This window comes from Schistocerca nitens, chromosome 6, assembly GCF_023898315.1.
Source record: "Schistocerca nitens isolate TAMUIC-IGC-003100 chromosome 6, iqSchNite1.1, whole genome shotgun sequence".
Taxonomy (NCBI): Eukaryota; Metazoa; Arthropoda; class Insecta; order Orthoptera; family Acrididae; genus Schistocerca; species Schistocerca nitens.
The window spans coordinates 171,816,155-171,838,224 of NC_064619.1; the positions used below are offsets into that span (position 1 = coordinate 171,816,155).

Here is a 22,070-nt window from a genome sequence, read left to right on the forward strand (position 1 = left end):
CGGATGATTGGTCATTTTCTAATTATGCTTTTTGGGGATGACCTAGTAGTTTTATCTTTTATTATGAGAAATGCGTTAAATGTGGGGAAGTGCATTTAAGTACGCCGCAAACAAATATTAGGCAAAGTAACACATCTGTCTGTTACCATAACCTTTATTTCTCATTCCCTGTGTTCCACAACTGTCAACGAAATTATCGGTTTTCAACCTAATGTAGACCTCAGACTATGCTACACATAAAGTTATTACTCCAGACACGGGAAAAGAGGGGGAGGGAGCGAAATCCAGTACATTGTTCTAGCCCAGATATGTGCTCTTGCCCAGTGTGTGTTACCGGTATGCTTAAATTTTGATCGTTGTTTTTCTGTAAACAAAGAGCTATATGCCAATCACATCTTCCTGTATGTAGTTTCTCAAAAATCCAGTTTATGTGATCTTAAGATAAAAAGAGCTCAATGAGGGAATATTAATAGATTTAAGCAATACTGACATCTCCAAATTGTAAGACTGCTATAGATGCAAGTCACTGATTGTCAGTGTGTATGAGGTGGACATAACATTTGAAGTAAATCACGAAGATTTAGGTTAGTTCAACTATTACTTCTTAATGTAGTAGGCAGACACAATTTTCTTCCGTATTTTGATGTATATACATAATACACAAGCAACCAAATGGTACCTGGTGGAGGATACCTTGTACCACTACAAATCATTTTCTTTCCTGTTCCACTCGCAAACAGAGATAGGGAAGAAAGGCTGTCTACCATCCGAGTACTGATTTCTCATGCCTTCTAAATTTTCTCAATAGTGTTATACAAAAAGATGTTGTTTTCCCTTCAGGGAATCTCACACGACACGAGTTTGCCAAGCACCTTCATTATACTCACACATAGTTTGAAATCTATATAGCATCCAGCCTCTGAGTTGCTTCAATGTGTTGCTTAAATCTGACCTGGATCTCAAACATTGGAGCAGTACTCATGAATGTGTCACGCAAGTGTTCTATATGGGTGATGTAAGTGATCTTCCCTCATTTCCAGTCACAAAACATATTCATCTTCCCAGAGGAAGGAAGTAATGACCCTGAAAGCTAAAAATGGTTTTTTTAATTCAAGTGCTGTTTTTCTCTCATACTTCATACAAAGCATTTCATAATTTTACAATGAGTACTGTCAGCCGTACATACAATGGTAACATTAAAATCCTGTTAATTTGAACCTTAGTGTTAACTAGTATGTGCATCAGTGAGTCAAAACATTACGTTTAATTATAATTATAGAAGGAGAGGCTCATAAAATAATTTTTTTACTTTGTATTTTTTTAATACCTTAGGATTTTCAGTTATCTGCCTCATGTCTAGCAGCAACCTGTTAAAGATTTCCGATCAGAATGTGAAATTCCATTCTCATTCGTAGGCAGGGACGCATAGTCTACATGGACATTGTTTTTACTTTCAGTGTTTTGCAAGTTCATTTCACTGAACAGAGTAAAATTACCCCTATTATGAACAACAAATACTATTAGGGAGTAAATATGTTGACATGTAAGTGAAAGACTCCGAAGGGCCTTGAAGACTTCTGTAAGAAGCTGAGCTATCGATTATACACAATAATTTTACTCACATGGATAAAAAGTTCTGTTAACTTACCACTTCAGATTTGAATAAAATTGCAAGCTTTTCGTAACAGCCTCCATCACCGTCACCAGTAATGGTACTGGTATGTAATGTTATAGTGTACTGTTGCAGCACATTAAAAGTGTTTCAATTGAATTGATTCTGTATTATTTCTCTTCCCCATGTTCTTGACATTAATGTTACCAAGTTGTGTTCTTGTACGGTAATTAGTTTCCATGTTATAACATGTTAACTATAGAAAGCTTAACTGTAACCAAGCAGTAGTTTTCTTTGTTTATTTATTTATGTGTTGTATTTTTTTGCATGGAGACACCAACTGTTGTCTATTGCAAACATCACAGCATTTTTTACAAGTTTAGTACAGTCATATATACATATGTGATTACATATACATGATACAAATGTACCATTGTACCTAATAAGGCACAACATTGGGTGTTACATCGTACCTGTTACAAATATTCAGATTTTACTCACACACACACACACACACACACACACACACACACACACACACACACACACACACACACACACACACACACACACACACATATATATATATATATATATATATATATATATATATATATATATATATATATATATAAAAACAAAGATGATGTGACTTACCATACGAAAGCGCTGGCAGGTCGATAGATACACAAACAAACACATGCATACACACAAAATTCAAGCTTTCGCAAACAATGGTTGCTTCATCTGGAAAGAGGGAAGGAGAGGGAAAGATGAAAGGATGTGGGTTTTAAGGGAGAGGGTAAGGAGTCATTCCAGTCCCGGGAGTGGAAAGACTTACGTTAGGGGGAAAAAGGACAGGTATACACTCACACACCCACACATATCCATCCGCACATACACAGACACAAGCAGACATTTGTCTTGACTCACCATAGAGGTACCAAGCTTGATGCGTTACTCGTTTTTGTACATGGCGAGTTTCCCCAGTAGGCCTATAAACCATGAAACAGACAAAAAGCTACTTCTCGCTGGCTTCTCTTTTCTGGACTTTCACTTCAGAAACTCTGAAACGTCCATTACAAAAACAGATTACACCACTCACAAATCTGGATTCAGTCACTGCAATTCATACCTATTTTACTGTAAAAAACGTTGACTATGGTCCATGATGTAATTTTGAACATTCAAAAGTTTTCAAATGTGCAGGTTACTTAAGTTAGAATACAGTTACTACACAATTTTTGATCGGGAAAAAGTTACGATGACTGCAACTTAAATACCGAAGCCATTTGTTATGAGAATGCGCCGTTACCACAAATAATCCTCATAGATGCATTGAAAGAAACTTTACAAGGTAACATAATGCATCAGAATACTATAGGCACAAAGAATAAATTTTCTGTAGATTTACCAGACACTTTACTTTTCTTGCTCATGATAAGATTACTAACTGAAGTTACTTACCGCCCATTGTCTGGAATATAAACTATCCTTTCTCCTCTGCAATTTTGTGCTTTTGCAGCAATTGTTATCAATTTTTTGCCGTGATTGAAATTTTTAACGCACACAAAACACAAAACCCGCCATTCTATACACACCCACAAGGCATCAACATGTCATGCTCAAAGAATATCCGCGTTTCGAAAACTACCAGCGATATTAGCTAGCGTGAGAGACGACGTCATGTCATGATATGACGTAATGATTCCTCGGGGCCCCCGAGCCGCTTCTTCCTGTATCCTCCTGTAGTCACTCATCGACAACACTCTCTCTTATATTAAAGCGCCATCAACAAATAGTCGCATTTTACTTCTCATCCTTATCGTGAGATCGTTTGTGCATGTAGAAAATGTAAGTGATTCTATAACACTTCTCAGAGTATTCCTGACGGGTCTGTTACTTAAAAATATACGAGCTACTTATATAATCGAGAACTTATTTAGCAGGCGCGCACCCTTGTTAAGAGCCTTTAGTGTGGCATTGTACCGAAAGATTTCCGAAAATCTGAGAATATGGAATCGCCTGTTGACTTTCATTGATGGATCGCGGGATAACGTGCTAGAAAATGGCAACTTGGATTTCCCATAGCGATGATTTCTGAATCCATGCTGATTTTTTGACGCAGGCTTTTCTCTTTCGTTCAGTTCCATCCCTTTATGTGCCTATGATTGATTGTGTGAATGCCATCACTTGCAATGCACTGTGGAATGTTTTTATGTTCGGATCCTTTCCATGTATCGACGCTAATCGACCTGCAGCAATAATTATGATTGGTGCATCTTTCATAGTGAATGTGTTTGCTTTCATGCTGTAACAAACGAGGGCTGTTTAATTTTTACAGAAATTTGGGGAGGTTTATGTTTGTGTTGATTGAACATAATTTGGTGCTTATTTATGTGATTGTAAATGAAAATGGTGTTGAGAACATGTAAGTGGAAGCACGGAACATGTGTGTGTATGTTTTGCATTAATGCTGATGGCTATAATATTACACCCTTAAAAAATAAAATGCAGTGCTTTATCAGTTTTTCGTTATAAATGCCAATTGGTATGCATCTCTGAGGGTCGTATGCGTCATTTTGTTTACTCACTAAAATTAATATTCAGCTGTAATTCGAAGTACAGCTCTTCTGCCTTACCATGCGTCTATGTATGCTGTGGGTGTTTAATGCTGTCGTACTGGAAATATGGAGCTAAGATAAAGTGGTGGACCAATGTGCACAATTTTCGTGTGTGCGTCATTGAGATTACAATCTTGTTTGACAATTTACTGTGCTGTCCATTTCCTGTTTTAGATTGATTAGTAAAATTGAAAATATGTTTATGATGAAGTAACAAACGAAGCGGAAATTTTCAGTCTAATCATGCAGCACAGTTACGAATGACCTGTAAAATCTTAGGAGACGGATTAGAGTTGAAATAAATAGACATCCCTCGTTTCCGTGAGGGCATTTATTTGGGATCCCTTCCAGCTTCTCCAAGTATGCTAGATTTGTTATGTTTCCTCGAACTTTGGGACTTAGTTAGTCCAGATTAGATTTACTGATATTCCTAATTACACCATTTGTTGGATCGTTCTTGACGTGAAGCTCACAGTGCTTGCTTTTGCTGGCGTTGAAACCCTATGTACAAATTTGTTTGAGTGCGGGACATATGTTTACGTGCTCACAATTTGACCTTGTATGTGTAAATGATACTGGATGTTTTCTGTGTTGGAAAGGAGTTAATAAATTGTTGAATGTTTTGGATAGATATATGCCTAAAGAAACAACATATTAGCAATTCTCAAAATTTCATTGCACATTGTGTTCAAAATATGCACGAGACATTTATACCTTCACTGCATCTCCTGTCTCCAACTAGGTAAATGTTGACAGTGTGATGATCTGTACCTGTCATTGGATTGTCAGAACCAGTGCTTTGAAATGAGCCACAACGATTCATTGTGTGTGTGCTACTACCATCTTCCTGTGATCCATTTTTTTTCTATTTTGGCAACTGGTGAGACAGAACCTACTGTCTTCTCTCAGATATTGTATTGCACAAATGTAGAAACTACTAATAACAGCAGTTTAGATTAATGTTTGACACCCCGTAGTGTTAAAGAATGTGCAGCCTCAAGCTAGAAACCCTGAACTACGGATTATTGGCTGTGGCTTGTCTGAAAGGGTGGTGTTAGTTTGAGAACTGTAGCTTTGCGTCCTCCTTGCTGTAACACAGATCCTTCACTGGTATAAATTTACAAATCTTTCACTGTTACATCGCTTTGACCTGTGAATGATTGGCTTCTTTGTAGGCTACCTCCAGTTAATTTTCTGTTTTCTGGTGTTGATAGCAAATGATTATTGATCCTGTTCTTTATCCCGTCCTTCCTCTGTGTTGTTTACAGCCTGTGCTTAATGTTTTGGGGAGATACGTTACTGGGAGTTAGACTGTTTTCATCGATCTTCCAGTATAGTCATCCCTACTAGGTGCCTCATAGTAATCTAAATCTCTAGATAATTGCAAGGTCTCACATAAAGGATACTTGTGATGACCTTTCATCAGTTTGAGACATAACTGAATATTTAGCTCTGTAAGCAGGCTAATTGTCAGAGAGTTATTTTTTATTTTCATCACACAGTTAATGGTGTACATTACTTTGAGCATGAAGTCATAACAATCTTAATTCCTTCACCGATGATTAGGCATGTGGAGCTTGTGGCCAACTTATGTGTGATCCAACAAGTTGACACTTCTGCACTTGTGACTGTCATTTAAATCTGTGGGACACTACACAACACTTGTTTCCACATATGCTAATCATTTATAAATGGTAATTGGGCAGCAACGATATGAAGTAGTGTCCTTAACCAGTTGAGGAAGGACTTCACAGTTGGACATAAAAACTGTGATTTAGAATAGTTGATGAAAGTATCACTGTTGCAATGTCTTTCATTATTATTCATAGGAAATTTACTGTGGCTTTATCCACCACTCCTATTCATCAGATCTGTCAACATGCAAATTGCAGATGTATTTTAACAACAGTCACAATAAGATAAAGTGGATGGTAGTATCATAGACCATGGAACTAGAGGTATTGATGCCGTCAACTTCGTGAACATTCTACACAAACAAACTGGTCCTGTGAAAATCTGCACTCCCAGGGCTCTAGTAAATGCCTACCTTGGGTCACACAAAGTCCTTGGAATAGATGGAGCTACCAACTTCACTGAAGGGTGAAAGGCCCTTTAGTATGCTGGTCTCTAATGATCCAACATATGTGAGGAAATACTTCCAATGTGTGGCAAAAAAGGATGAACTGAAAGTTGCAATTCCACCTGTCTGCTTTGACCTGTGGTGTCATCAGGATGGTGGATGTCCCTATTTCAAGCATATATACTATGACAATCATAAATTTGCCCATTGCACCCATGAAAAAACATAAATAACACATGAAATATTTACACTGTAGGAAAAGACAGATTGCTGCTTATCGTAAAGGAGACAAGTCAGGTTGCAAACGGGCACAATTAAAAGACACTTACTTGAAATATTTAGCTTTAACAATAGAACGAAACTAACAACAGTTGTGGGGCATATGATGTTTTGGGTGGGGTCAGACTACATTTACAACAGTAATAATATCACCACCACTCTAAAAATAATATTAACTCAAGTATCAAATACATGAAATTCTCATCATTGAACACCACCCAAAAATGTTAAAAAGAAAAGCATTGGAATCATAAATTTCGCTTGATGTATATAGCTTGATTGAAAACCACAGTAACAGTAACCCACACACAACTCAAAAACCCGTTATCACAAATTTCACTTGGTCTATATAGCTCAAATGAAGCCCCCATATTTCATTTGACCTATATGATAGCTAAAGTGGAACCCGCAGTAGCAGAAACCAACACAGTAAAATTGTCAAATCACTTCCAAACCTTCAATTACCCTGTCTATTTGAAATGAAGTCCACAATACAACAAACCAAATCTCACTTATAAAACTAATACAAAAAAACCACAACCTAACCAGTGACGGTAAACCAATATCTGTGATACCTATCAACCACAATCCAACACTATTGTCAGACACTAACAAGGGAAAATGCGAAATTCAAGAAAACTTGAATCATCACAAAAAATGCAATATACATAAACAACTATAAGCTTAGTCCATATCAATTCAGGCAGGCTAGGAAAAAGTGTTACCTTCATAGTCTCAGATGTTATTGAATTTAGCATGTGTTAAAATGAAGGACTAATTAAGGAACATGTATTTTTATGTTTTCTTCAAAAAAAATTCTGCTCCGAGATACAGTCATCCAAAGATGACACTGTGCGAAAACGCGAATTTTGGAAAAAAAATTAAAATGCTGTAACTCTGGAACAGTTCTAGATTTTTTGTTTTATTTGAAAGATAATTGCTTTATGATTTACGAAGAAATCCTACTTTTGGACTTACCTGTTACAGTTCTTTTACTATATAGCATTCTGAACCTGCTAATACTTTTTTTAATTTCCTGTTGATTAGTACCATATAATTCTACATTCTCTGAAAAGGAGAGCCACTTTCAAGTTGAACAGGTTTTATAAACAACTGAAATTTTTGCCAGATGTAAAACCTGTTTTATTACCACAACATTATCACATGACAGGCTCATAAAAATCAAAATCTAGCCTTATTTAACATAATTTTCAAGCATTTTAAATGGTCCCAAAATGTATGTGAAAGGTCCAAAGACTTAAAGGTTTCAATTTATACAACTTCAGTGCACTCTGTTTTTTTATTGAAATTAGACAGTCAATGAACTCAAAATGTCTTCCACTGCTTCAGTATCTTCATTTGATATAGAGTGATGTCTTCCTGTTGAACCAATAGGAACTGGAGCACTTTCAATCTTCAAAAGATTGTGAACAGGAAGCGAGCACTGATGGCGTTTTTGCTGTCCTTAAGCTGGAAACCTATATCCAGGAGCTGGTCCATGTATTTGCATAAAGTTCACTACAATTTTGTTTAATTCTTAACTGGTGTCTATAATCTGTGCAGTCCACCAGTTGCAGTCATACACACACGTCACAAACACCCCCCCCCCTTCTCAGGTTGTGAATCTGAATATTATGCTGCTGTTTCTGAGGTGTTGGTCGAACAAATGAAATTTCTTCTTTCTTGCTCTTTAAAGTGCATGCAATATGAGTTTGCCCATCAGTTTGAGTCCAAAAATTTGTCTTCACAATTCCATTCTCAGGAATAGTATGTTTGGAGCATTCTTCTTTTTTCTGCCCACAGAATTTTTAGATTTCCTCTTTGGACAAAAGAATGAGGGCTGCGGATGTGTAAGTTTTCACGACTCTCGTAAAATCCTCAGCATTCTGAATCACAGCTGTATTTGGTCTGGAAAGATTATGTTTTGTAGCATGATGCTTCAGAAGGCCGACTACACCTCACAAGGCCCCTTCCCATGACCAGTAGCCCTGTATACCCAGTCAGTTGGCAGAGGCGACTTACTCAATTCAAACAGCTGGTAACAGTTTTTAAAATGACTAGGAGCACCATCAGAAATAATGATGATCTTATCTGCCCTTGTTTGCAGTTGAAGAATTTTGTGCATTGTTGGCAAAGCATGTGCTGAGTAATTTCCTATCTCATCACTTATAACTGCAGCACTTGTGGTCTTGTTTTGAAAATATGTCACTCCTGTAAAAGTTTAAACCTGGTCATTACTCCAATGATACCCTTGTACTTCCTGTGGGAGAATTACAGACCAGTTCTCAGCAAAATAACAGTGAAGCACTAAACATAGTTCTTCAGCCTGTACACACCCTTTCACTTCTGCAATGTGGTGTTGCAATTTCTTCAGATGTAGGTCAATCCATACCAAGTGGACCAGCATTGGTTGCTTGACCATCTCAGAAAAAAAATTTATTTGCTGGGTGAATTCCCCATAGTTTTGTAGTCACAAAAATATTTTTTAAAAAAAATTTAGTATTTATTATTTTGAATTGGCAGCCATATTCGTTCAAGGCTGCATGCGTTTTTTCGTATTTGCAAGCATCTAAATTTTTTACAGTTATTCAGTAGTGGATTGTACTAAGTTTTTCAGATAAAATGCATTTAGTTCAACACACTCTGGGCTACAGATTAACATCTTTATCACTTAGCTGAATATATTCTTCAATATATTTTTAATAGTTCAAAGTTATCAGCCACAAATTTAAAAAAAACTCAATTTTTGAATAGTAGTTTTCCAAAGAAAGATTAATTTCTCAGCTTTAATATTTTTTCTGCTATTACACTGTATAGTATAGTTACTTTATAAGAGTATCAATGGTGAGCAGCTTACACTTAAAAAAATACACTATTTTAAAAAATGGATTTTTTTAAATTTTTCCGTTTTATGGCCTGCAATATCTTTGTTGGGGGACCAGATAAAAAATTGAAAATTTCATAGTAAATAGACCTTTATGATATCAAACTTAAGTATGAATTTCAACTTTGAGATTCAGTTGGAAGTTATGGAAAAAAATTACAAACACAAGTCAAAAATACATTTTTTTTGTCTGTCTTATATATCACTCTTTTATGGATATGCAAATAGTCAGCACACTTCACTCTCCTATGGCCCCAGTCAGAAGACATTTCAGACAGTCCTTTCCACAAAACACACTGCAGCTGTGTCAACTGGCAAATTCCTCATGAAAACACAGAACTCACTGGATGGTCTCAGATTTCTTAGGAGCCTCTTCAGTAAACAATTAGCACTGAACAACTACAATACAAAAACCAGCAGTGTACAACCACAACAAAGAAACTGACAAGAAACTACAACAAACTGTCTGAAATATCTTTAACAATGAAAGTGAAAAGAAATAACTGCAACAAAGACAATAGAAATAAACATTGTAACAAAGAAATTAACAAGAAACAACTTCAGTGAAGACATACATTACCCTTGAAAGTTAAAAAAATGGTTTTTTAAAATAAAACCGGGCCAACTTAAAAGTGGAAGCTCTCCTTTACAGAGATATCTTACTACATGGTACAGATCAACAGGAAAAAAATTTAACTTTTCTGGATTGTCATTTTTTAAAAAAAAGAAAAAAAATTCTGTAAAATTATAAAAAAATTCAAAAGGCGACAGTAAAAGAACTTTGACAGATATGTTCAAGTGGAGGATACCATTGTAATCATAAAGCAATTATCTTTTAAATAAAAAAACTGTAACAAAATATCTAGAACTGTTACAGAGATACAGCATTTAAAAAAGTTTTCTGGGATTCGCATGTCTTCAAAATGGTGTTTGGGGTGTCATCTTTGGAGGCCTGTATCTCGAGGCAGGAAATTTTTTTGGAGAAAACAAAAAAATACCTGTTTCTTTCTTACTCCAGAACTTCAACCTATGCTAAATTCAATAACATCCGAGACTATGAAGGTAACCCCCATGCCTGAAGTGATATGGATTAGGCCTATAAAAATAAACTCACGTACCATACATATTACTATAAAAAATAAATAAAGCCACAAAAAATACTTAACAACCAGAGACATTATCTGCAATCAGTCCCAATAACTGTAGGAACATGACCATAGACAACATATGTTTGCCAAATGCAACAATGACCTACTCAAGAGTTTCTGTCATAGCCATCACTTAAAAAAAGGAAAAGAAAAATAATATTAAATCTCTGACCATAAGAACTACATTGAACCAATAATTCCAAACACAAACACGAATCCATCAGCCAAAATATGCAAAATCTTCCAGTAACAACCTGACACCCTCGGCTCACAAATTCAAATGACATACCTAAAAAATAGCTTTGAAACATAAAAAGCCAAACTGTATGCCTTGTGTGCTATGGTTGAAAGAACTGTCTACTTGTGCTAACATACCTGTGTGCTGTGTGTTGTAGGTCCCAATGTGCCATGATCGTAGTATATGGGGTAGCCCTCTTTTTTTTTAATTTCTGCATTAAACTGAATGTTTTCGTGGATGGAATTTGGATAATCCAAAAAAATTGGTATAGTCCTAATTGTAGTGAAGTAGGTAGAGATTATACTTGTCAATCGGACTAAACTATTAATTGCTTCATTTCCCCCCCCCCCCCCCCCCCCGACTCAGAAGATATAGTTGCTGAACAGTTCAAAGAAAACTTGAGTCTCATTTCAAATAGGTACCCCACTCATACAATTATAGTTGGTGGTGACTTCAGTCTACCCTCGATGTGCTGGAAAAATTATAAGTCTAAAGCCAGCGGCAGGCATAAAATATCATCCGAAATTGTACTGAATGCTTTCTCAGAAACTTAGTTTGAGCAATTAGTTCATGAACCCACTGGAAGCTTAAATGGTAGTGAAAGCAGACTTGACCTTTTGGCAACAAATAAGGAGTATCATGAGGAATACAGGGATTAGTGACCTCCAGGCAGTTGCTGCTAGGCTGAATACCGTAACACCTACAACAATCAAAAAGAAATGCAAAGTACATCTATTTAAAAAAGCTGATAAAAATGCTCTTAATGCCTTTTTAAGAGATAGTCTCAACTTCTTCTGATCTGATAACATAAGTGTAGAAAAGATTTGGAACGATTTCAAAGAGATAGTATCAACCGCAATTGAGAGATATATACAACATAAATTAATAAGTGATGGTGCTGATCCCCACCGTACACAAAATGGGCCAGATCGCTGTTGCAGAAGCGACGAAAAAATCATGCCAAATTTAAAAGAACGCAGAATCCCCAAGATTGTCAAAGTTTTGCAGAAGTTCAAAATATAGTGCGTACTTCAATGTGAGATGCTTTTAATAATTCCCACAACGACACACTGTCTCAGAATCTGAAACCCAAAGAGATTCTGGTCATACATAAAGCACAGCAGTGGCAAGTCGCAACCAATACCATCACTACATGATAACAACGGTGAAGTCACTGATGACAGTGCCACTAAAGCAGAGTTATTAAACATGGTTTTCCGAAACTCCTTCACCAAAGAATATGAAGTAAATATTCCTGAATTCCAGTCAAGAACAACTGCCAAGATGAGAAACATACACTATGTGATCAAAAATATCTGGACACCCACAAAAACATATGTTTTTCGTATTAGGTGCATTGTGTTGTCACCTGCTGCCAAGTACTCCATATCAGTGACCTCAGTGGTCAACGTTCATTGCCGGCTGGCTGCAGCGTTTTCACTGCTGAGCTGGTCGCCATCTTTCGTGCCCTAGAGTATATCCGCTCCTGCTCAGGTGAGTCCTACGTTATCTGTAGAAATTCCCTGAGCGGTTTACGAGCTATCGACCAGTGTTTCCCTCGTTCTCGTCTGGTGATGGCTATCCAGGAGTCCCTGCATGCTCTTGCCCATTGCGGCCCCTCTGTGGTCTTTGTGTGGACCCCAGGCCATGTTGGGATATCCGGCAAAGAAAATGTTGACCAGCTGGTGAAAGAAGCCACCAGTAAACCATGTCTGAATATTGGTCTCCCGGCACCTGATTTGCGCTCGATCTTCCGCCACAAAATTTTCGAGCTTTGGCACACTGAATGGCGCAACCTGACCACGCCAACCAAACTCCGTCCTATAAAGGAGACGACGACTGTGTGGCGGTCACCCCTGCGAGCCACTCGCAGGGACTCAGTGGTCCTTTGCCGGCTCCGCATTGGCCACACCCGCTGGACACATAGCTTTATACTGCGGCATGAGGACCCGCCTCTATGTCGATGCGGGTCGGCTTTGACGGTGGTCCACGTTTTGTTGGACTGTCCACTTTTAAGTGTGCTCAGGGCAAACGTTTGCGCTGCCTGACACGCTCCCTGTCCTTTTAACAGATGACTCTGTCATGGTGGACTTAGTTATGCGTTTTATACGGACAGGGGGTTTTTATCATTTAATCTGAGTGTTTATGTTTTTTTGTGTTGATTCTGGCCTTTGGCCTACGATTTTAAACTGAGTTTTTAATGTGTTCTCGGTGGTTGGCTTTTCCTTTTTTATCTCTATGGTCGGCCAACCACTGTCACACTCTGTGTGATTTTAATTCGTTTTGTCTGATCTGTGTCTGCGTCTTTCTTGTCTTGTGTCGTCCGTCGTCTTTTCCACTGTTCGTTTTTATTCTGTGTGGGTGTTTTTAAGTTTTGGAACAAGGGACCGATGACCGTAGCAGTCTGGTCCCTTTAATCCCACAAACCAACCAACCAATCAGTGGTCATCGTGAGAGAGCAAAATAGGGCACTTCATGGAACTCATGAACTTTGAACGTGTCAGGTGATTGAGTGTCATTTGTGTCATACGTCTGTACGTGAGCTTTCCATTCTTCCAAACATTCATAGGTCCACTGTTTCCAATGTGATAGTGAAGTGGAAATGTGAAGGAACATGTACATCACAAAAGTGTACAGGCTGACCTCATCTCTGATATGACTGACAGAGACTGCCGATCTTTGACTGACAGAGACCGCCAACAGTTGAAGAGGGTGATAATGTGTAATAGGCAAATGTCTTTCCAGACCATCACACAGGAATTCTAAACTGCATCAGAATCCAGTGCAAGTACTATGACAGTTAGGCGGTGGGGCGGGGTCGGTTGTCTTCATTCTCTCTCTGAATTATCCTTCCTTCTGACGTCCCTTCACTCAGTAGTAGCAGATACATGCTAGGCAGTGTAAAGCAGAGTTGATGAAACCACTACCTAATACCAACCACATAACTCGAGTTGAAAGTCAGTTCCTGAAAGTTCATATTTAAAAAATCGGGCATTTGGAGGATGCAGTCTACTTGCAGAAAGCATTTAAAATCTGCTTTTTATTCATACAGAAACACATGAAATGGCTATCAAGTCTGTATTTAATATGGTAAACTTTATCCTTCAAAATTCACTCTCTGTACAACACATTTTCACTCAAAAAGCAGCCAGAATTTTTGCAAGTCTGACCCGACTAATTTTCCGATCTAACAGTCACAGACCCACCACTCTTCATGAGTTAAACATTCAGTCGTTTCAGTGGTCTTCTTAGTAAGAAGTGCTCGCCAAAGTATTCCGCACAGAGCATGAAATATGCCATGCAAAATTGTTACTGTCACCAGAAAGTTCACACACTCATAAATCTCCAGCTATTTAATTTAGAAACACCAAACTTCTATGAAGATGTTCGTAATTCCAGTTGCTTCAGTCATGACACGTTCTAACTGAAATGAACTCACTAGTTCTTCATCTTACAGACTATTTTTATGGAGCTATCTAACATGGTGTTATCTGTAGGTCGGTTAGCAAGTGACTGTCTCGAGCTCCTCTACTATCTGCCCACCTCACTATATTTGTGCAGGAACAGCTTAATTCTAATTGGCTATTGATCTAAACAACTAATCAGAATGTTCCTTCCTGATCACTCTTGCGGCAAAACTTGTCTTATCCAATCACTAATGTGATAGTAATTCATGTCATTAAAACTTCAATTTCTAGTATATTGTTTAATCGAAATAAGTGAAGTTCAAAGTATTCTCGAAATTGATAAATAAACTTATTCCACCTCTAACTTTCATTCTGGCTGCTTCCCCCCCCCCCCCCCCCCCCTCAAAAGCAAACTCACACAGACATACATCATCTGAATTGTGGTTGCAGCATAACTTTCCCATGGTTCATTTGTACAAGTTCTTACATAAAATGACATATTAAGTTTCAGCGTATGTCACAAATACACTCTCTCAATCATTCTCATGCACTCACACAGCAAAATTATAAGCAAATAATAATTTTGGGCGATTTTTGTATTACGTAATATAAAGTAACTAGAGTTTTGAAAAGAAAATTCTAATTAATTGATTTTATGCACTGATAACTTTTAATGGCTTCAAATTACAATGAAAGTCAATTTGTTATTGTTTCTAACTGGGTTTTAAAACATAAGCCATGGTTTTAGGACTTTTAGATAATTTTCATTATCTGCGAAACTATAATAAATAAAAATCTGAAATTTTGACAGCATCATTCCATTAATAACAAAAGGCTGTGTACCAAATTTGAACTAAATTAAATAATAACTAATATGGATTATTTAGATTTGTAAAGGGTATAAATTTTCATACTGTCTGGATGTTACTCTATGCAGTTCTCGCGGCAGGCAGCGACAGCTGCGCTGTGAGTAAAGCGAAAAAAATCGTAGCCATCCAGCAGGCACCATACCAAACGGCTGCGTGCCTTACTGGAATGATTTTCATCTTGTAATAACTTGCTACGTTACAGCAGGAGGTGAGAAAATTTGGATTTCATGAACGAGCGGCTCCTCATAAGCCACACACCACACCGGGGAATGCCGAACAACGCCTCGCTTGGTGTAAGCAGCATAAACATTGGACCATTGAACAGTGGAAAAACGTTGTGTGGACTGACAAATCATGGTACACAGTGTGGCTATCTGGTGGCAGGGTGTGGGTATGGCGAATGCCCGGTGAACGTCCTCTGCCAGTGTGTGTAGTGCCAACAGTAAAATTCGGAGGTGGTGGTGTTATGGTGTGGTCGTGTTTTTCATGGACGGGGCTTGCACCGCTTGTCGTTTTGTGTGGCACTGTCACAGCACAGGCCTACATTGATGTTTTAAGCACCTTCTTGCTTCCCACTGTTGAAGAGCAATTTGGGGATGACGATTGCATCTTTCAACACGGTCAAGCACCTGTTCATAATGCACGACCTGTGGCGAAGCGATTACACGATAATAACATTCCTGTAATGGATTGACCTGCACAGAGTCCTGACCTGAATCCTATAAAACGCCTTTTGGATATTTTCGAACACCAACTTCATGCCAGTCCTCACCGAACAACGTCGATACCTCTCCTCAGTGCAGCACCCCGTGAAGAGTGGGCTGCTGTTCCCCAAGAAACCTTCTGGCACATGATTGAACGTATGCTTGCGAGAGTGGAAGCTGTCGTCAACGCTAAGGGTGGGCCAACACCATATTGAATTCCAACATTACTGATGGAGGGCACCACAAACTTTTGCTCAGCCAGGTGTCCGGATACTTTTGATCACGTAATGTAGAAGGAGATATCCTTGGTGTAGCAAAACAGCTTAAATCACTTAATACAGGCAAGACCTCTGCTCCTGATTGTATGTCAGTAAGGTTCCATTCAGAGAATTCTGATAAAATAGCTCCATATTTAGCAATTATATACAACTGCTCGCTCACAGAAAGATCTGTACCTAAAGACTGGCAAATTGCTCGAGTCACACCAATACCCAAAAAGGGAAACTGGAGTAATTTGCTGAATTACAGGCCCATATCACTAATGTCAATTTGCAGTATAGTTTTGGAATATATACTGTGTTCGGACATTAAGAAGTACCTCGAAGTAAACGATTTATTGACACATAGTCAGCACGGATTCAGAAAACGTCGTTTTTGTGAAACACAACTAGCTGTTTACACTCATGAAGTGATGAGTGCTATTGACAGGGGATGTCAAATTGATTCCATATTTTTAGATTTCCAGAAGGCTTTCGACACTGTACCTCACAAGTGTCTTCTAACCAAACTGCATGACTATGGAATATCGCCTCAATTGTGAGATTGGATTTGTTATTTCCTGTCAGAAAGGTCACAGTTTGTAGTAATAGATGGAAAGTCATCGAGTAAAACAGAAGTAATATCCGGCGTTCCCCAGGGAAGTGTTGTAGACACTCTTTTGTTCCTGATCTATATTAATGACATATGAGACAATCTGAGTAGCTCTGTTAGATTGTTTACAGATGATACTGTCATTTACCGTCTTGTAAAGTCAGCAGACGACCAAAACGAATTGCAAAATGATTTATATAAGATGGTGCGAAAAGTGGCAATTGACCCTGAATGAAGAAAAGTGTGAAGTTATTCACATGAATACTAAAAGAAATCCCCTAAATGTCAATTACATGATTAGTCACACAAATCTTAAGGCTGTAAATTCAACTAAATACTTAGGGTTACAATTAGAAATAACGTAAATTGGAACAGTCACATAGATAATGTTGTGGCTGGGGCAAGCCAAAGACTACGATTCATTGGCAAAACACTTAGAAGGTGCAGCAGGTCTACTAAAGAGACCGCCTGCACCATGCTTGTCTGCCCTGTTCTGGAGTATTGCTGTGCGATGTGGGATCCGCATCAAGTAGGACTGATGGAAGACATCGAAAAAGTTCAAAGAAGGGCGGTTCATTTTGTAATATCACAAAATAGTGGAGATAGTGTCGCAGACATGTTAGTGAATTAGAGTGGCAATCATTAAAACAAAGGCTTTTTCATTGTGATGAGATCTTCTTACGAAATTTCAAACACCAGTTTTCTCCTCCGATTTCGAAAACATTCTGTTGGCACCCACCTACACAGGGAGAAATAATCATCACGATAAAATAAGAGAAATCAGGGCGTGCACAGAAAAATTTAAGTGCTCATTTTTCCCGTGTGCCGTTCGAGAGAGGAACGGTAGAAATACGGCTTGAAGGTGGTTCGTTGAACCCTCTGCCAGGCACTTTATTGTGAATAGCAGAGTAATCATGTACATGTAGATGTGGATTGTTCGAAGAAATTTCGGGATTGTTGCTGGTCACTGTAAACTTCACTTGATGATATTTCGACTGGTCACCTGCCAATCATCTTCAAGTGAGCCATTAGTCTTTGATGGCTTACCTGAAGACAATGGGCAGGTGTCCAGTCGAAATATTGTAGAGTGGAGTGTACGACAATGGCTGCAATCCTGAAACCTCTTTGAATATTTAATTCACCAGAAAATTTTAAAGTCCGCGTAATCCGTACTTGGTTATTGTCTTGAGGCTGTACCACAAAGGTTTCATCTAAATATTTCCAAAACATTGCTGTTTCCAAACTATCATAATTCAATGTTTTCTTCTCAACAAGAGACTATTAGCCATATGGGTTCCAAGGATGTGTCTTTGGGAGTGTGTCGTCTTGTCATGCACCAGGGAAGCGATACCCACAAACTCTGGATGAGACGTTTGCTGAACTGTGGTGGTATACTGGTCTTTTACACTTTACATGAACCATTGATGATGCTGAGGTGGCATGGCTTGTACATTTAAACCCACATTGCACAAGCTGTAACATCCCCTCTGCGGAATGACAAATCTTAACTTATAACGTACTGGACCCCATGGACTGTCTGATATGGTAAGCGGTAGATTTGCAGGGGTGCGTGGCAGGTCCTCTTTGTGACTTACCAGCATGGTGGCAGTGAAGTCAGCCTCCGCACTTCCTTGACCTGTAATCTTACCTGCAGTTCAGCCGCTCGTACGTTTTTCAGCGCCCTGTGGATTCTGGCCTTAGTAAATAAGTAGAACTAAGGTTTTGGAAAGGAATTCCAGTGCAACTAAATAATGCAACACAGCTCTGATAAAAGCAACTATATTCTAATGATATGTTGGCCTCAAAATCCTTCGATACAATTTTTTACAAACAAGTTGCAAATTCGTAGTTTGCATGTCAGGACCCAGCCATATAGCGGTCAGCTGGATATGCCCCTCTAAGTGGGTTTAAGACCACTGTCAGACACCGATTGCATTTGGTTATTGTCTTAATCAGGCTAACCCCAATTGTGATCATATTAATACAATTCACTCAGCTGCCACATGGGTCTTTTAGTGCACAAGGCCAGGATCATGTATTACTGGATGCCACAGATCTTAGTCTTTACTTACACTTGATACCCCACATAAAAATAAGCATGATCATAAACAATTGGTCGTAATGATGATTGGCAGAAAACAAAAACAGAATTGCAACATCAGGAGTGAGCACAGCAGCTGACTTACCATGTTCAATGACTGTCATGTTGTTGCATGCACTAAGCACTGCTCAATTAACTATTTGCTGCTGTACCTCAGTAATTGTCACATATTAAGATAAACATTCATTCACAGTCAAAATAACTTTACCACCTGTGCGAACGTTACTTTGTCACAGTCGTATGCAGATTCAGCCAAAAAGTAAAGCTTAGTTGGTAATCTTGCAGGAGGCCGACCATCCGTACTGCTCCCTGGTCTAACTGCTAGTCCTTCAACAATGGCGAGCTGTGCCCTCCTCCTCCCCCACTAAACTGCTTGTGATGTCAGCCACCATCTCTGCCCTTAAAACAGACACATTTTACCTTATACTTTCCCTGTTACTTTCTGTACAAATACACTTTTGATTTACACTCCTCTGCAAATTTTACTCTGGTCCTCTGCTCTACTTTTTTATCCTTCGGCAGCTTCTGGTCGGACCAGTCCACCTTCTCCATCCCCAAGGGGTGTCTGCCTGCAGAAGGTGTGTTGTATTTCTAAGCTATCCCTGTCTTTTCTGTGTCCTTCCACCTTCATGTTCTTTCAAGTAACCGTGCTGGCATACTGCACCCGACTCAGTTCCTATCATAACCCTTCGGCACGCTACTTCCCCTCTGGCCATCTGTCTGGCTGCCATCCCGCTGCATTCTAATTGGCATTCGCTTAATTAAAAAGTCTAAAACTTTAGTTTTATTGCTTATCTGAAGCATGGTAATTCGTGCACTGCACATTGCCATGTTTCACCCTACCTCTATTGTTTGTGTAAAATAAGCTTGCCTTTTTCAGAAACAATATAGATAGATATTTTACCTCTGTAGTGCTTCAAATTATGCCTTTATGATTACCCATTTTCCATCTTTTGCTCCTTTGTTTCTCTTCAGGTACATCTTCAATCTGCCTTTTCAATGATTAAGCTTAATACTACTGATCCTCATTTCTCCTCTCAACACACCAATTTCCATCCCACTTAATACTATTGCCACTTAAATACTAGACACCAATAACTTTCTTATTAGATGCTACACAGACAACAGCTTTGCACTATGACTACTATCATTTCACGACTCCAGTTTCAAATTACTGTCTTTGGTTGCCTACCACACCAACTGTGAACATACAAACCTACTGATTTGAGGCCTCGGCATAATTCATGCCACCTCTTACTCTTCTTTTTCTGTTTTCTTATATTTGTTACTTTATCTTATATAATACCCCTTTATTCACAGTCTTCACATTGGCATATTACTTTTTTGTGTCTACCAGAACTGCACTCTCAGCTACTCTCTTATGCTCTTAAATTTTTGAATCACTTTAATATACCTAACATATGTACAAGACTATTCTAGTGTATGTCTGGCACTCATGGCTGCTCAGTCCATTCCAAACATCTTACAGGACTCTCCTTTCACATCTTACAACTACGTCATAGATTTCTCGCTCCCTTAACTACTACTACTACCCCTACTACTACAAAAAAACTTAAAACATATTGCTTCTTTAATAGTTAGTGCTTTCTATGGGCTCTAATCATTCATCTTTGCTCTCTACTTTCAGTTTGTCTCACATTCCAGCAGTGCCTCGCATATAGTACTAGACTCCATCTTCCTTCATCCTAAAAATTAAACCTTTTCTTTAATTTTAAATACCCCTTTACCACATGTAATTCTATTACTTTGCATTTCCACAACTACTTCTCTCCACAAGGACTATTGTCCTCCCTCCTTTTACACCCCTGTGGATAACGTTTTATGTACAAATGGTTAGTAGAAGAGACTGAAGCACAGAAAGGAAGAATTGCTTCAGACTGCTGAGGTGCACTCAGTTGCAAACTGTGAAGTCTCTCAAAGACTGAGAGTCTCCCTATGCTTAATTATAACTCTCTCCACTCACATACCTCTTTTTATTTCTACTACATTCCATAGGCCAAAAACGTGTGAAACCAGGACAGATGAGTCTATAGGCATTAATATGTGGTGAACTCTCCACCTAAAATGGGCCATGATACACTAGCAGAAATTTCTTTATCTCTTGGGAACACCTTTTTTGATCGCTCTTTGGTCTTAACTAGTACCAAATCCCCTGGTTTGGACACAGTTGCCTGAGCCCTAGCACCATGTCTTTTCCTTCTTTCGGCTGCCTGTTGATGCATTCTCTCTCTGGCCAACTTTTCTATTTCATCTTTAGTTAGAGCTCTGCTCACCAGAAAAACTACTTCACCCCCAATCACATTTGTTGGTTTATGCCCAAACATTAATTCAAATGGCGCAACACCTGTTGCTTCGTGCCATACATATTGATTCTCTCTTCAAAATTTACAATAAAGTTTGCCCAAGTTGTGTTTCTCCTGTGACATTAAGTCCTACATAACCAGTTCAACTCCTTCATGAACCACCCTTTGGGATTCCCTTGAGGGAAATATGGCGAAATTCTGACATGTCTCAGTCCATGTCGCTCCAACATTTCTGTAAACTTGTGGGCTGTAAACTGAGGACCACTGTCTGACAATAAAGCAGCTGGCTTCCCCACCTGCACCAAATAATCTTTCTCCAGTTTTTCAGTCAATATCCTGGCATTCGCCCTCCTTATTGGGTACAACTTTATGTATTTCGCAAATGCATCTAACAGTACAAAAATTTAGGTACAACCACCCCTGGATAATGGGAGAGGTCCAAACAAGTCCACTGCAATCAATTCTCAAGGTCCTTCTATTTGCACATTCTGTCGCAAACCTTGAATAGGAACCGTAACTGCTCCCACTTTTTGACATTGATCACAACCTTGGATTCGTCTCTGCACCCTTTGCCACATGTTCTGAAATATTACCAATTCTTGTATCTTTGCAATGAACTTTCGTGCCCCATAATGTCCAAAATTTTTGTGCACTAGGCCTATTAATTCATCTACATATTGCTGCAGAAAACAGAGTTTCCACTCTTCCTGATCCTCTCTCCTCCTCCTAAACAACACACCTTGACAAATTTTATAAAATATTTTCACTTTGCGATGTTGCTTTGATCCTAAAATTTACTTAACATATGTTAAATATTCGTTCTGATTCTGCTGTCTTCCTATATCCTTACACACTCGCCTAATTAAGGCCTCATGCTTCGATCCTCTTATCATCAACACCTGCAAACCATCCAAGTTTCCCTTTTTCTCA

The 22,070-nt window shown here is 38.6% G+C and overlaps 1 protein-coding gene across 1 annotated transcript in view; it reads left to right on the forward strand.

Annotated features, from left to right (window-relative positions):
• Positions 1-3,908: 3,908 nt before the first annotated feature.
• The window catches only part of LOC126263022 (28S ribosomal protein S29, mitochondrial), a 105,457-nt gene continuing 87,295 nt past the window's right edge, over positions 3,909-22,070 (forward strand). The window contains exon 1 of the mRNA XM_049959988.1: positions 3,909-4,043. Within this exon, the coding sequence (XP_049815945.1) occupies positions 4,022-4,043 (22 nt within the window). The 5' untranslated portion in view covers positions 3,909-4,021. The remainder of the gene's footprint in view (positions 4,044-22,070) is intronic.